This window comes from Asterias amurensis, chromosome 7 (genome assembly GCF_032118995.1).
Source record: "Asterias amurensis chromosome 7, ASM3211899v1".
NCBI lineage: Eukaryota > Metazoa > Echinodermata > Asteroidea > Forcipulatida > Asteriidae > Asterias > Asterias amurensis.
Window position 1 is genome coordinate 8,318,014 of NC_092654.1, and position 16,055 is coordinate 8,334,068.

At 39.5% G+C, this 16,055-nt stretch overlaps 1 protein-coding gene across 3 annotated transcripts in view; it reads right to left on the reverse strand.

Moving 5' to 3' along the window:
- Positions 1-16,055, reverse strand: part of LOC139939407 (alsin-like) — a 57,278-nt gene that overhangs the window by 15,925 nt on the left and 25,298 nt on the right. The window contains exons 11-19 of one of the 3 annotated variants that reach the window (XM_071935254.1): positions 15,570-15,698; positions 13,509-13,544; positions 12,214-12,246; positions 7,392-7,456; positions 5,590-5,862; positions 5,090-5,155; positions 2,131-2,232; positions 1,375-1,636; positions 323-400 (exon numbers count right to left, since the gene is read on the reverse strand). In XM_071935254.1, coding sequence (XP_071791355.1) covers positions 323-400; positions 1,375-1,636; positions 2,131-2,232; positions 5,090-5,155; positions 5,590-5,862; positions 7,392-7,456; positions 12,214-12,246; positions 13,509-13,544; positions 15,570-15,698 — 1,044 coding nt within the window. The remainder of the gene's footprint in view (positions 1-322; positions 401-1,374; positions 1,637-2,130; positions 2,233-5,089; positions 5,156-5,589; positions 5,863-7,391; positions 7,457-12,213; positions 12,247-13,508; positions 13,545-15,569; positions 15,699-16,055) is intronic. The other 2 variants (XM_071935255.1, XM_071935256.1) reach the window with 2 other exon arrangements.

The following is a 16,055-nucleotide window of genomic DNA, read 5'->3' on the forward strand; positions in this document are numbered from 1 at the left end:
GGCCTACAATTTCTAATTGTGAAATTACACCTGTTTCTCTTTGTGCGTTCTGTACAGCTATTTTGAGACACGCAGAAGCCAAATGCTAGTAATGTGCCTTGCAGTAACACTGCTGCGTTACCAAAGACACGCGCACGCGGTGATGTTTTTTGCTCAGCGTGCAATAGTACTTTTCGGATGGAACGAAAAATGCACGCTCAGTGACGTAGCGTGCAAAAGTACTTTTATTTGCCAACATGTGACGGACAATCCTCCAATCAAATGGCAAGGATCTGCTTGGGTATTATGTAAATTAAAATATTCTTCAACTTAATGTAGTTACCTTGCCACTGAGTGTTGGACCCGTCGTGAGTTCTCCTTCATACACTGTTCCATCCTCGGTCAACAGAATACCAACTCCCTAAAATAAAGGCAGACATTTATACAAGATTTTTAAGAGCAAGATACAAGCATAACAAAAAGCAAACATTTTGGAAGTGTCGTGGCCGAGCGGTTATAAAGAGCACCGAATTCAAACTCTGGTGTTTCTGATCAGCAGAGTGTGGGTTTGAATCCCCAGCCGTGACACCTGTGTCCTTTAGCAAGACACTTAACCATTGCTTTTTCCTTCGGATGGGATGTTAAGCCGTTGGTCCCATGTGTTATGTAACGCATGTAAAAAGAACCCGGTTCCTGGTCCGATCGGCAGCAAATTGCGCCACAGCACCTTGTAAAACATTACATGGTGCTATCAAAATTAGGTCTCATAATTCAAACGTAGTCCCACATCTAGCAGGAAATACTGGTTGTTACAGCGCCATGTGCGCTACATAAGAAGCCACAATTATTATTATACTTTCAAACATTGATCACATATGCCTGTGTTTTACAGGCAGAAAAATTGTGTCACAAACTTCATCAATTTTCAAATTGTTAAGAGCCAGATTTCATTTCATTGATTGATTCTGGTTGTAATGCAAAGGACTCTACGAAGAATTTTATGAAGAATTAAAAAAATCAAACGCTACTAAAAACAAAAGGTCCGCTACTTTGGAACAATCTGCCTCCTAATATCTGTACCATGTCTTTTATACATAAGCTCAAAGAGACGCTCAAAACCCAATATTTCACTGCCGCTTTAAACAAGATTCACATGTTTCCTTCCTTGCACACTATAAATGTTCTTATTAATAATAATAGTGGCTTCTTATATAGCGCGCATATTCATCACACAGTGCTGCTCCTGGCGCTGTAATATACAGTACTTCCTGCAAGGTATGTGGTACAGTACTAGTCTTTGACAATTACCAATAGTGTACACTGCCTCTAAACAAAGCAATTTTGTGTGAAGTTACATTTTCCGAAAGACAAAATATTATCGGAACAATTTCTAACCATTAATTTATTCTGATTGAAGACGCCCTCATAGTAAAGACCACCCATGGTGATCACCATCCCGTTGCCGTGGCGACAGTTGTTCTCCCACTTGCCCATGTACTTCTCCCCTCTCTGTCGCTCCTCCATGATCCCATAACCATGACGACAGTCGTTCTGCCACTCCCCGATGAAGAGATTGCCAACGCTGCTGTGGAAGATGCCATGACCATGCCTTCTGCCGTCCTGGAAATTCCCTTGGTAGATGTCACCATTGGAGTATCTAAAGAAAATTCAAATATTATACACTGTACAACCCATTACCATTTTTTTATTTCACTAAGTGACCTATTTTACCAATGATATACTATGGCGGTCTTTGTTGGCAATTCAGGCTTGAGGGTCTGATTTTTTGTACCACGAAGACACCTTACTGAAAGCGTAGTATTTTCACAAAGTACATGTAACCTAACTCAATAGGCCTCTATTGTGCATTGGTTTGTACACAGCGCTCTGTTGGCAAAATTTGTTTTGTCATCTGTTTAGGGATAAATAACAAATAGTTGCAAGAATGAAAACACATTGACAGTTTTGTACGAACTATTGAAGTCAGCTTTTATTTTTGTCATAAGAAATAAAATAAAAATAGTCAGCAGACCCCAAGACAGCAGTTTGATAAACAGTGGAACTTGAAACACAATTTTCTCCAATGACGTTTTATTTACTGTGGATAAGATAGGTCAGTTCTTGGTACGAGCGTAAATTGTATAGACATACCTCAGTGTTCCATATCCACTCATGCTGCTCTCCTGCCACTGTCCATCATAAACCTGTGCCTTGCCATTCTGCTCTGCACTGGGAATGGTGTACACACCATACCTATACAAAATCAAATACAGCATTCAGAGCTTATTAGTATACGTAAAAACTCATTACAAATACCACCAAAATAAACCTGTCACCACTGAACGTTTTCCAAGTATTTTACTGTATTTTGAATTTTACAAAGACAAATTGACTATAGCAGGATTTGAACCAACGAACTCCAATTAACATCCCAGGGCTTTACATACTGAGCTACATGTGTCTCCCAATTTTGCCAATATCTTTATTCAGAGGTGCTAGTCAAAAGCCATTGAACTGGCACCCCCGAACAAAGATATTGAACAAATAGGCAGACCGCAAACTTAGAGCTACATGTAGATAACCCAGTTGGTAGAGTGCTGGCACGTTAATACATTGTAAGTTCAAATCCTGCTCTGGTCAATTTGTCTTTGATCAACCAAAAATCATTTAAAATGTACCCATCCAGTTTCCCTTTTGGTGTATTACTTGTTATCTGTAATTTTATGTACTCTCGATGGAGGATCTGTATGCCAAACACAAAGAAATAGATCGCATAACATCACAAGCTTTACTTTGACGTACACTTTAATGCGAGGGCTACACTCGACCCAAATCAACTACCACCAGGGGTATTTGCCACCAACTCCTGTGGCTAAAACAGCATTCTCCTCTTCACAATCCTTAAAGATGTAGGCATGGGTATCATCCACAAGGAGCCTGGCTGGTAGAGCAGAATGCACTATGTACGTTCCCAACTTTTTAAGAAGCAATTATGGTTAAGTGCTTTAATCAAGGGCACAAGTGACTTGACTGTGAGGTTGTTCAGACACAGAACTAAAGTTGGTTTAACTCATGGTTCAACCCGATCGAGTTCAACTCTGTGAGGTCGTTCACACGCCGTACTTAAGTTGGTCTAAGTCCACTTAGACCGGTTCGGGTTCAACTTTTATGCGTGTGAACGCAAATAAAGTTAGACCGGATCGGGTTTAAACCCCAAAACTTAAACCGTCCAGCAAGCGGTCTAAGTCTAAACATCTTTTAACACTGCGTGTGGACAGAATGACATCCGGTTTTAACTCACAACGGACGACCCATTGTGTGGTTCAATGTACACGCACGGGACCCGGAGTGCTTGTATACGGTTTCTGTTGCCTCTGATGCTGAAAAGCACCGAGTATTTATATTACTTTCTTGCCGCTTACCGAGTTGGCGAAACCCTCTCGATCGGTGTATGCAGTTTAACACAGGCCCACGCCCATGATTTATTAAATTCTGAAACAAAATTATATTTTCCAAGCTTTTTTTGTTGAGTGTCCTATAATAAATTGAAACTGTTTTTCATGCGTATACTACGAAGAAGCATATTTTTTAATGCTTCTCACATGTACAGCGGTGCCATCCCATAGTGATCACTCTCTGATATCCCATAGTTATCCATCACCGATCCCGTGGATGTGCCTTTCTATTGCCGTCACCGTTACTAGCGTGCTGTACTTTCAATCTAGGAGAATGAACTGCAGTGGGCGCGAGGCTGTGTGTAGGGGAAATTCCCTACGCCAGCAATATCACCATGTTGTTGTTGTTGGGAAGTTGGGAAAATACTGCGAAGTACATGTATTTACGTAACTTGCACGTGTGTAGTTGTGTTTATGAACGAATCGGAATAAAAATCGCGGCACCAGCTTTTGAGAGATCGCAGCTTCCAATCGATTGAAGTACAAACTAAAAGTATTTATTAAATCGGTAACAGTGGTATAAAACAAAACGCACAACTGAAACGTGTTCTGTTTCATGGAATATGGACAATATTTTGGTGAGTTTTCTCGGCGGTTTGTATCAATATTTTGTTTGTTTAAAAAAAAAAATCGAGTCGTGTTCATGTTTGTTTTAAGTGCCCATATCCTCCCAACGGTAAAACTGTTACCGCGTTCGATTTGGCCATTTGTACCCAATAATTATGCCCTGATGATCATCCAGGGCATGGGGCACTCAGTATATCGGCATACTCGGTGCATGAATCTGATGAATAAAACCGGATGTTAGAGCAACGGGGTCGCGTCTACTTTGACCTCTTAAAACCGAAGATAAACCGGATCGGGTTTAACTCTGTGCTGTCTGAACGCAAGGGGTTTTTATTTTTACGACCACCCCCCGCTGCTCGTAAAAGTTAGACCGGTTCGGGTCTAAGTTAGTACGCTGTCTGAACATACCCTGTGTGTCTGAACGGTTCTAAAGTAAGTCCGAATCGAGTTCAACCCACAAAAGATAAACCATCCAGGGAGGGGGTTTATCTTTAGACCGCTTCGGGTTTATCTTTTAACACTGTGGGTGGACAGAACAAAAAAGACCACATCCGGTTTAACTCACAACAGAAGACCCATTGACCTCTGTTATCATTATGTAAACACACGGTGACCAATGAACAGGCCAATAAACAGGATGTTAGAGTCACGTGGTCGCGTTTTCTTTGAACTCTTAAAACCAAAGATAAACCGTATCGGGTTTAACTCAGTGCTGTCTGAACGCAAGGGGGTTTTATTTTTCCGACCACCCCCTTCTGCTCGTAGCAGTTAAACCGGTTCAGGTCTAACTTAGTACGCTGTCTGAAAATACCCCTTGTATCAAACCCACACTCTGCTGCTGACAGCACCAGAGCTTGGGTCCGGTGAGCTAGACCCCTCTTCAACGACATGCCACAAATTAACTTTTAACTTTGCCAGACTAGCCAGACTAGCTGAGGGACACACCTGATCTGTCAACCTACAAACACAACCTCCAGACTCATCTGTTCAATTTGTCAGCTTGCTAGCTTCCAGCGCCTTTGAATGGTACCATTCCAGATATTGTGCGCCTTATAAATGTTATGTTATTATTATTATTAAATACTGACCCATGTTGCTGCCCTTGGACGAACTGACCGTTATACTTCTTTCCGTCAGGCCAAATCAAGGTACCCCTGTGAGACAAACAGAAAAAAAGGTTTATGAAAAAAATGGCACTATAGACTTTTACTGATATCAGTGGCCTGCCAAGAAATGGCTGCCAGGAATTGGCTGGAATGTGTAAAGGCATATTGTAAATCTAATAATGGCTTCTTATATAGCGTCCATATCCGTCACTCAGTGACACTCAAGGTGCTTCAACATTCAGTATTTTCCTGCAAGGTTTATGGTACTGCGTTTGAATAATGAGACCTACATGTACTCCTTTTACATAGCACCATTCAATGGTTTAGAAGGTGCTGTGGCGCAATATGCAGCAAATCAGACCAGGAACACCGGGACGAACCTCCTTTTTTTAAAAGTGCACTGGATTCTTTTTAAGAAATATAATTATCTATGAAATTGGGCCCTGCTAAAAGTATAAAAAAATAACAATTTGGCGTCTTACTTCCCATGGGGCTTTCCAAGGTGCCACACCCCTTCATACACAGCATCCTTAAACTTGGAATGTCCAGAGAAGGCGTACCGCCCCTGCCTCGTCAGCTTGGGCGGAATCTTCTGAGCCATGGGTGTGGTCACCGGGGACAGTCCTCCTAGCTTCTGATTGGTCAACAATGCATCGATGGCCTGGTTGATCGACCAGAGCCAATCGGCTTTCTCCGCTGGGGACGGGGTCTGAAGAGTAAGGGTTGCCTCGGGCATGGTGAGCTGAATGGTGTTCCTGAAGATCAAACCAAATTTTAGGGAAAATTGTTAATTTGTTGGAGGAATTTATAAAAGTGAACCCTTTCCAATGTTCCAACTGAGCATCAGTTTACATTTGTAAGTGAAGTCATTTAAGACAAAATCTTGGCAACGTTATCAATTTGAACATTCAAGACAAACCATTTTAAGCAGTTAGAAATGATGTAAAGAATAAGGCAATGAACAACAAGTTTTGTTGCAAGAATAAATTTATACCCAAAAAAGTCTTGACATTTTCTAAACAGACACTTCAACAAAACTATCTTTCAAAAATTCCTTCAATTGTTCATGCAACAAGTTGCTTTTCACCATATCGAACAATGCAGGTATATCAATCAAACATGGGACGAGAGAAAAATCAAATAGTCGTCATTGGGATTTGAACCCAAGATCCCTGACACCCACGAGTGTCAGGAGTTGCTTATTATATTGCTTAAAGGCAGTGGACACTATTGGTAATTACTCAAAATAATTACATGTATTAGCATAAAACCTTACTTGGTGACAAGTAATGGGGAGAGGTTGATGGTATAAAACATTGTGAGAAACGGCTACCTCTGAAGTGCCATAGTTTTAGAAATAGACGTAATTTTCCACGAATTTGATTTCAAGACCTCAGATTTAGAACTTGAGGTCTCAAAATCAACCATCTAAACCCACACAACTTCATGTGACAAGGGCGTTTTTTTTTTCTTTCATTATTATCTCGCAAGTTCGATGACCGATTGAGCTCAAATTTTCACAGGTTTGTTATTTTATGCTTATGTTGAGATACATGTACACCAACTGTGAAGGCTAGTCTTTGACAATTACCAATAGTGTCCACTGCCTTTAATACATTTGGTAGACTTTGAAAGCAAATTGAATATTGAACTTCATGACCACTCGTTCCCCCTCTCTGTGGTTTGACTAGGTCTCTACAAAATACAAATACAATACAACTAACAGAGGTTTGCAGTAACAACATGTGAATTCTCTTTTGGATCGTGTTGGTTCTTAAAAAAAACGGTGGTTAATGACTCCTCGTTAACAATTCCAGTGTTATTAACCACCGGTTCTTTTCAGAACCAACACTACTCAAAATGAGATATTCAAATGGTGTCACCGCAAACCTTTATTATTTACACTTCTTCCATGGAAAGTTTCAAATCACACTTATAAAGGGTGTACTCTTTTCTAACACAATGTCCACAAATTTACTTTAAACTTACACAGTTTGAAGATATTGTAGAAAGCTTCCCTTAAATATATACATGTACATGTACATGGATACTTCCCTTGAATGTATACATGTACATGTACATGTATACCATAAAACACAAACATTATTTCTAACTTGTTTTACTCATTTCTCAAAAACTACAGCACCTCAGTAAGTAATATTTGAAGGGAAGCTTTCTACTATCGTTATCTTCACACCCTGTAAGTTTAGTGTAAATCTCTGGACATTTTGAAAAAGTACACGAATCCTTTAATAAAATACAAACAAGGAACATTTGTACATACTGATTTGATTGCTGTCCTGGTTCAGCCCAGATTAGAGCCAATGGGAACACCTGATGGCTTGCATACTGCCAAAAGAAAATCAAAGTGTTGTCAATTTAAGTTACCACATCCAGCCTTGCGACAGCTAGGGTCATCAATAAATATTCACAAATCAATATCAATAGACCCAATGCACAACACGGAGTGCGCATACACGCGCATCTCATGTCCGCCATTTATTTGCATAAAGGGATGGTACATGATTTTACGCACCAATGCGCTTGTGAACACGTGAAGCCTTTTGTGCATGTTTTGACCCCCAAACTGGCGGACAGGAGACTCGCCTGCATACAGTGCGCAGCGCGTTGTGCAATGGGTTTATATCAAAGAACATCATGGAGAGAATCCCCAAAACAGAGAAAAATACCACATTTCCAAAAACAAACCCATGCATCTATTATGTAAAACATGTACATGCCAAGTAAAATGCTAAGGATTCTGTTAAAGCAAAAATACATACAACACCAGATGCCAGAAGGCCAAATTCATGGAGCTGCTTAAACACAAAGCACTTGTGTTCACCAGAATACGGTAACCAGCCAAAATACATCAGATATAGCATCTTTGACTGCTTCACATCACAGAGCTGCTTCATCAACACAAAGCACTTGTGCTTACAAGAATAGGGTTACCAGCCAAAATACCATAACACAAGTATTGTCTTTGACTGGTATCCTGTTTAATGTTGCTTAGCAGAAACATATCAAGCAATCGTTTCCTGCTTAAGCAACTCCATGAAATGAAACCCATGGCCTTATTTCAAAGCACAAAAAAGCTAAGCACAAAACGATTTGGGTTACCTGAGAAAATAGTAACCAGCCAAAGTACTATTTCAACTTGTGACTGGTATCCTACTAATTTGTGCAGAGTAGAAATTTGTCAAGCCATATTCTGCTTAAGCAGCTCTATGAAACTGGCCCAGGACTACATTTCATAGTAATATTAAACACACAAAAGCATTGCTTTAATAGCAGGAGCAGCCATGACACATTGTCGAATATTCTGCTAAGCAAACTAGCTGTCATGCAATACATTGTGCTTAAGATGTGTATGAAGTCACATTCTTGAGCAAGCAAGAAACAGGTGTGCTTTATAATTATAGATAGTTCCAACTTGATGTCACACAACAGACATGACAGACGGCCAATACGTCATGCAAAGGTACCATGTCAAACCAATTTCCAATGCCCCCTTAAACAACACCACTTAGCTAGACACTTTAAGAAATCAACATTTGATTATTTATGTGACTCTTTACTTATAGTGCAGGAAACAATATATACATAGGTCACATGGTGGTAGTGATATAGGTTTAGCCATTAGCTAATGTCTTGAGCCCTTACTACTGAAATGAGCATTGTTCAACCATGGAGGTAGAAATAGACCATGGTTCAACCCTCAGTGCATCTTCCCAGGGGAGAAAAAGTGCTGATAATTTTCCCGCTCTTTTATGTGTACACAAAAAATATAAACATCTGATAGTTTTCCCATGTGTACACAAAGCTTGTGCATATACCAATAATCAATTAGGGTGCATTTTAAAGCCCTTCCTGAAACACCTATTGTTAGATCTAACAGTGAACGGTTAATCCCTTGACACTGACACATTCACCCTAATCCAATAATACCCAACTGGATTAATGTGCCAGGCCTGAAGATCTGCTGTTGTGGAAACAATGTTTGTTTATTCAGTGTTAAGAGCAGCATCTTCCAAGTTCTTTAGTGAGGTTAAAAAGTGCAACAGACCCCTTGCATATGGCCACCATCGCTAAGGTAGTACGCACTACGCACAGCTCTCAGTCTCAGCCAATGATAGGTCTTCATTAAAGGAACACGTTGCCTTGGATCGAACGAGCTGGTCTATTAAAAGCGTTTGTAACCGTTTTTTATAAAATGCATATGGTTGGAAAGATGTTTTAAAAGTAGAATACAATGACCACACACGTTTGCCTCGAAATTGCGTGGTTTTCCTTTTACTGTGCTAACTAACACAGTCGGCCATTTATATATGGGAGTCAAAAATCTATAAATGGCCGACCGTGTTAGTCGACGAGGTAAAAGGAAAACCGTGCAATTTCGAGGCATGTTTGTGTGGATCATTGTAATCTACTTTTACAACATCTTTCTACCCATATGCATTTTCTTTTTTCACGGTTTCAAGCACGCTTCAAAGACCAACTCGACTGATCCAAGGCAACGTGTTCCTTTAACCTCAGTGAGGGTGCTGTCTGGGAGTTGTTACTTCACACACTTATGTTCCCCATTTTGGTATCCTTGTCAGTTACTCTCTCAAAATCTGAACTGAAAATATAAATTCTTTTCATATGTTGCAAAGTTAGACAAAGTTTTTTCTGTCCAATGTGTGTCTAACCAATAGTGTTAATTAACACAACATTAGTCCGTTGAACGACGCACATGGGTTGGTCCAAATTCAACTTAGTAATGAAGTGTTGAAAACTACCCATTCACACAAAATAAAACCCCCACCATGACCCAAAATAACAATAAAATTATACAACAAACAGGTACAAAATAAAGGCCAACAACAAGTTAATAGCTGGAACACATCACAAGATTTTAACTCAAACATTCAGTCCAAAAAGTGTGAAACTTGAGTTTAATATTTCACTTTCATGCTTTGCAATGCAAGGATTTTAGCATCTATTCAGTTCAACTCAATTTGAATTGGCTTTCCTCTTTGTTTTGCAAAGACTCAAGGTCTGATAAGAATGGTCTGCTTCTTTCAAATAAAAAGCTTTTGAAGCAAGAAATGAGTTACTTTAAAGGTAAAAATACACACAAAGGTGTAATAACTTTAAGTGCGCACAGTAGATGTGACATAATTGTCTACCAGCAGAATAGCAAAGCATCACCTAGATTATATAATAATAAACCTGGGTTAGCTTTTTGGGGGCAGAAATCTGTTCACTGATGTAAAGAGTTTATGTGTATTCATTTAACTATAAAACTACTACAAGAAATTGATACTGTATCTACAAATAAATAAATATAAAGGTGACTTATTACTGATGACTTTTAGAACTTTTAGAGCTACTGAGCTACTGAGCAAACCAAAGACAGTCATGCAATACAACAATTTAGAGGCTTCTGTTAAGGGTGGTGGTATTATACATAGTGAGGCATACCACATGAGGTATGTTATGGATTGGGTGTGGTGAAACAATGAGGTATGATAACGAAGTATTCAAGATTGTATGTCGGAGGTAAGTAAAGTGAGGTATATTACAAAGTGAGGTATACAAGAACTTGGTGCAATCCCCAGCCATTGAGCGAACCAATGACAGTCATGCAATACAACAAATTAGAGGTTTATGTTAAAGGTTGGTGGTATTGTAAAATAGTTAGAGGCATACCACAGGAGGTACAATATAGCTTGTGTATTGAGGTAAAATGAGGTATGATGAAGGAGGAAGCAAGATCGGTGTCGGAGGTAAACAACAGGAGGCATATTGCAAAAGTGAGGCATTGCAAAGTGAGGTATATTACAAAGTGAGGCATACTAGAACATGGTGCAATCCCCAGCCATTGAGCGAACCAATGACAGTCATGCAATACAACAAATTGGAGGTTTCTGTTAAAGGCTGGTGGTATTATAAAATAGTAAGAGGCATACCACAGGAGGTACAATATGGCTTGTGTATTGAGGTACAATGAGGCATGATGAAGGAGGAAACAAGATCGGTGTCGTATAGGTAGACAACAGGAGGCATATTACAAAAAGTGAGGCATATTGCAAAAGTGAGGCATTACAAAAGTGAGGCATATTATAAAGATGAGGCATATCGTGGTTGGGGAAATGAGGCATAGGGAGCTTTTAAACTTGGAGGTGCATCCATTGAGGAAACAAGAGGGGGTACAACACTGTACACAGCAAGCAGGGACCAATCATATCGCATATCCAAGCAGCCATTTTGTTTGTTTAAATGTTGACGATTCAAATCTTCAAAAAATGGCAACCATCAACCTAAAAGCCTTGTCACACGAGGCAACTTTTGCAGACAACTTGGAGGCAACCAACTGAAGTGCATGCTACAGGACCACTTTGGTAGCACATGAGTCAATATTAAAACATTGTCTTACATTTACAAAAAGAAAAATGTTAACATTCAAATGAGAATGCCTTTTTTCTTGGAGATTGCCTGGAACTGGTTGCCCGTAATTTGCCTCATGTGACATGGCCCTTAGGGTCTTGTCTCACAAGGCAACTTTTACAGGCAACTTGGAGGCTACCATTTGCAGTGCATGCTCCGGGACCACTTTGGTAGCACTTGAGTTGTTTTTCAAACAATGTCTGAAGCTTGGTTCAAACCTCCTGCAAATGCGACTGCGAAACGAATTTTGACATCACAGGACTGTTTTCTGCAATGACTGTTTCACAGGAGTTGAGCACAAATCAACTGTTGCGAATTATTCGTTGTGAATTTGTGACGTCAAAATTCGTATCGCATTCACAGGAAGTATAAACCGGGCTTGAAGAACCCCAAGAAAAATATATGAACATTCAGATAGATTTTCTTAATGTCTGTAAGTTGCCTTGTATGACGTGGGCCTTAGAATAACATTTTTATGAAAGAAGAAGAATACACCTTAAAAACTGCGTCTCCTTTTCACTTATAAAAACCACTGAGGTGGAATTAATACAATTTCTTAAATCTGATGGTACTCATTTTGACTACAAATGTGCTGGTATGGAATGCAATACAACTGTTCCCTGCTTCTGACAATAACAACAACACCTAAAGCATACGTCACAAAAGTGTACCTTATCGGAGCTAACTCCACTCTTGCCCTCAGTCTCACAAAAACAAAGGATAGGGTCAAGGAAGAAGAATTATTAATCACAGAATTAACCGACAAATCAAATTGAGTGCTCAAATAATCATGCATAAACATGTTTGATTATATATATTTTGCTCACAGAGCTCGGGTAAGTACTGAGTATACAGTGCTAACACACATTAATGCATATAGAAGAAAAGAAAAAAAAAGTTTTTAATTAATAACATAATTACTGTCAGATTTGCGCAAGTTTGACCTAAAAAAGCGATTGCTCGACCAGGCAATGCACAGCTGCAAGCCATTTTGAGAGGTTCCCCTTAATTTGTCTGCAATTAAAAATTAGTAATTCATTATAGCATGAAAACGTAGCTCACCATTAGTTTTTCGAAACCTTCTTATTTGAAGCACTAATTACGTGCGTTACATCAAAGTATAACCCTGTTTCAGCCCCAGGAGTACGTGGCAACGTGCACCTGGTGGCAGTTGAACTGGATCGATAGCCCAAATTAGTTAAAGACATTGGACACTATTGGTAATTGTCAAAGACTAGTCTTCACAGTTGGTGGATTTCAACATATTCATAAAATAACAAACCTGTGAAAATTTGAGCTCAAGTGGTCGTCGAAGTTGCGAGATAATAATGAAAGAAAAAACACCCTTGTTGCAGGAAGTTGTGTGCTTTCAGATGCTTGATTTCGAGACCTCAAATTCTAAATCTGAGGTCCCGAAATCAAATTCATGGAAAATTACTTCGTTCTCGAAAACTACGTCACTTCAGAGGGAACTGATTCTAACAATGTTTTATACTATCAACCTCTCCCCATTACTCGTAATCAAGAAAGGTTTTATGATAATAATTATTTTGAGTAATTACCAATAGTGTCCACCGCCTTTAAGTTTGGCCCTCGCTTTAAATAATTCCGAGGAAATATTGTGTGAATTATTCAAATGCTCTTTCAGCTGATGTTATGGCAATACAACAATGAAATCTTGTTTGCTCAAACAAAATTACACTAAAATAAAGAGCAGATAGCATTGACAGACACAAAATGAACGAAACAACATAGATAATGAGCTGAGCGTAACAACAACTTGTCACTGAAAATTCAATGGTGAAATCAACATCTAAATAACGAGCCTACACGCAAAAACATAAGACAGATTTTGAGCCGATTACAAAAACGAAAATGAAGGAACACACTGACTGAGAATTGAGAATGAGGGCATGAGCTGGTAATAAACAACTTTATACTGAAGAAGCAAAACTCAAAGACATACATTTGTTGCTCTTTCCGTCAGGCATTTTTTACCAAGCTGTGCAAGCAATAACATTGAAGGAGTTAATACTTGAGAACTAAATCAAAAACAGTTGAAGCCTATGATAGTCATAGGCTCTTTTTAAAACCACAGCTTTCACTTCAACTCCAGCTTAGACTTTGTATACCTTTTGATGCCAATGACCCAGTTTCATAGAGCTGCTTGCACAAAAAATTGCTTTAGCAGAAAGTAGCAGAATACCAGTCACAAATTGTACATGTGACATGGTACATGTAGTTGGCCGGTAACCGTATACTGGAATGCATAATCTTGCTGTGCTTAGCTTCTTTTGGTGCTTAAGCAGCTCTTTAAAATTGGGCCCTGTAATGAAACCAGAATTGTTTTTAATAAACGACGGAACATAAACTGGAGCCCACTTAAAGCGGCCAAACAGATCATGAAGTCTGTGTTCAAAATAGGCTGGTTTCCATGAAGTAATTGATTCTTCCTTAGGATTTTCATGTAACGTCATTGGGAACTTAACAAGGAGTCAAAACTGAGCCTTGTCGGCTTTTTCAACAGGAGACTTTTTAGTCTCTGGCGGCAGCAGACATAACGGTCCTTTTTTGCGCGCACATTTTCAGTATTGCGCGCCTAGGTCTGAGCATGCACACTACGGGCGAGAACTGTGAAAGGGACCGTCCAATAGTCTCCCATTGCTGTGTGCTTTTTGCATGCAGCATCAAAACAATAATTGCAGTTAAGCAGTACTTCCCAAACTTTATTTTGGTCACAACCAAAACTTTTTCAAAGGTCATTTTAACAACACATGGTGTGTTATAAACCAATACTTTTTAAAAGAGGCCAAACGACTAATACACAGTCCAGACTGAACAATTTTATTGGCCTGAGGACACTGCATGGGATAAGGTAATACGCAAAAGCAAATGTTTAACACAGAGTTCAGATCCACAGGCTAACATTTATAACCCATTTAAACTAAGCTCTGCTTCTGCAACTATTTCGTGGCTTATCGCTATTTTTACATGCTTCCAAGACAGGGCTTTAATAGCACACAAAAAAACAGATGCTCAAAGGGAGAAAATATCAGACATGACAGAACAGTTTGCTCGTGCTTCTGCGACCAGCATAATGACTTCTGCATTATTTGGAGCTTTGAATAGGAAACACATTTATATAATTTTTAATTTTTTTAAATAGCTATTTCATCAACAACTTTCCAAGTTGACATTTTGGTTCATTCCCATTTAAACTCATGCTGCACTGAACTTTCCTGACGAACAATGACAAAAGAAGATTAACAAAATCACTTATAACCTTTGCCAATGGCAGGACTTTGGAAAGCTAGGTGGCAAAAGACTTACCATGGTAAATTTCTACTGTTTACGTTAAGCTGAGCATGCGCACATTACCAAGAACAATGAATTTACCTGGTAAGTCTGCTGCTACCTAGCGTCCCAAAAGTCCCCCACTAGTTATCTTCACACAACAACTAATGGGAGTGCTTGGATTGCTAGATTGCAGCAGGCTTGTCATGTAATTGTCCATTGCCTACGTAGTTCTGACCATGCGCACATTTCCAAAAGTTATGCATTCATCTAGTAAGTCTGCTTCCACCTAGTGTCCACAAAAGTCTAGCTTCAAAAGAAAACAGAGAGCAAGGCCGTGTCCGAAACGACGACATCGTCTACAGCTACGTCTAGATAAGCGCATCTACCAGTGTTGAAGAATAGGCAGACGCGAACGATCTAGCCGTAGCTGTAGCCGAAGTCGCCGTTTGGGACCGGCCCAAGTTTAGGTGGCGACTAGACTTGATTACAGTGACTAGACTAACCAGAAACCATAGAGCACAGGGAGATTGACTATATCAAACCATCAAACCATGCACTGGAGCATGGTCGACTAATGGTCAATTCGAGATCTACATCACAGCTCTGGCCAAGTCTAGTCGCTAACCCGAACTTGCTCAAAGATGCTGAACTCAAATGTACAAACTATGAAACAATCAAAATAAATACAATTAATGTTTTTCAGGACAGATTTCAATAAAGTTATATTTACCTGTGCGTGGACGAAGATATCAGCAAACAGCAGGAACCAGTGCTGTGACAGTCTACCAGCGTTGTGAAGCGACAGGGGTTTATTCCGAGAGTCTCTCAGTACCCTCCGGTCTGGCCTCTTAATGGCTTCCTGTTTACAAGGTGTCAGTTTTTGCTCAGTTTTGCAGAAATGTTGGGTGATTTTTGTTTTCCCACAAACCACTTATATAGTAAATCACTTTAAGACACTGGACACTATTGGTAATTGTCAAAGACCAGTCTTCTCACTTGGTGTGTCTCAACATAAGCACAAAATAACAAACCTGTGAAAATTTGAACTCAATTGGTCGTTGTTGAAGTTGCAAGATGATAAATGGAAGAAAAAACCACCCTTGTCACACGAAGTTGAGTGCTTTCAGGCGCTTGATTTCGGGACCTTAAAAATCTAATTCTGAGGTCTCGAAATTAAATCCATTGAAAATTACTTCTTTTCTGAAAACTATGTTAC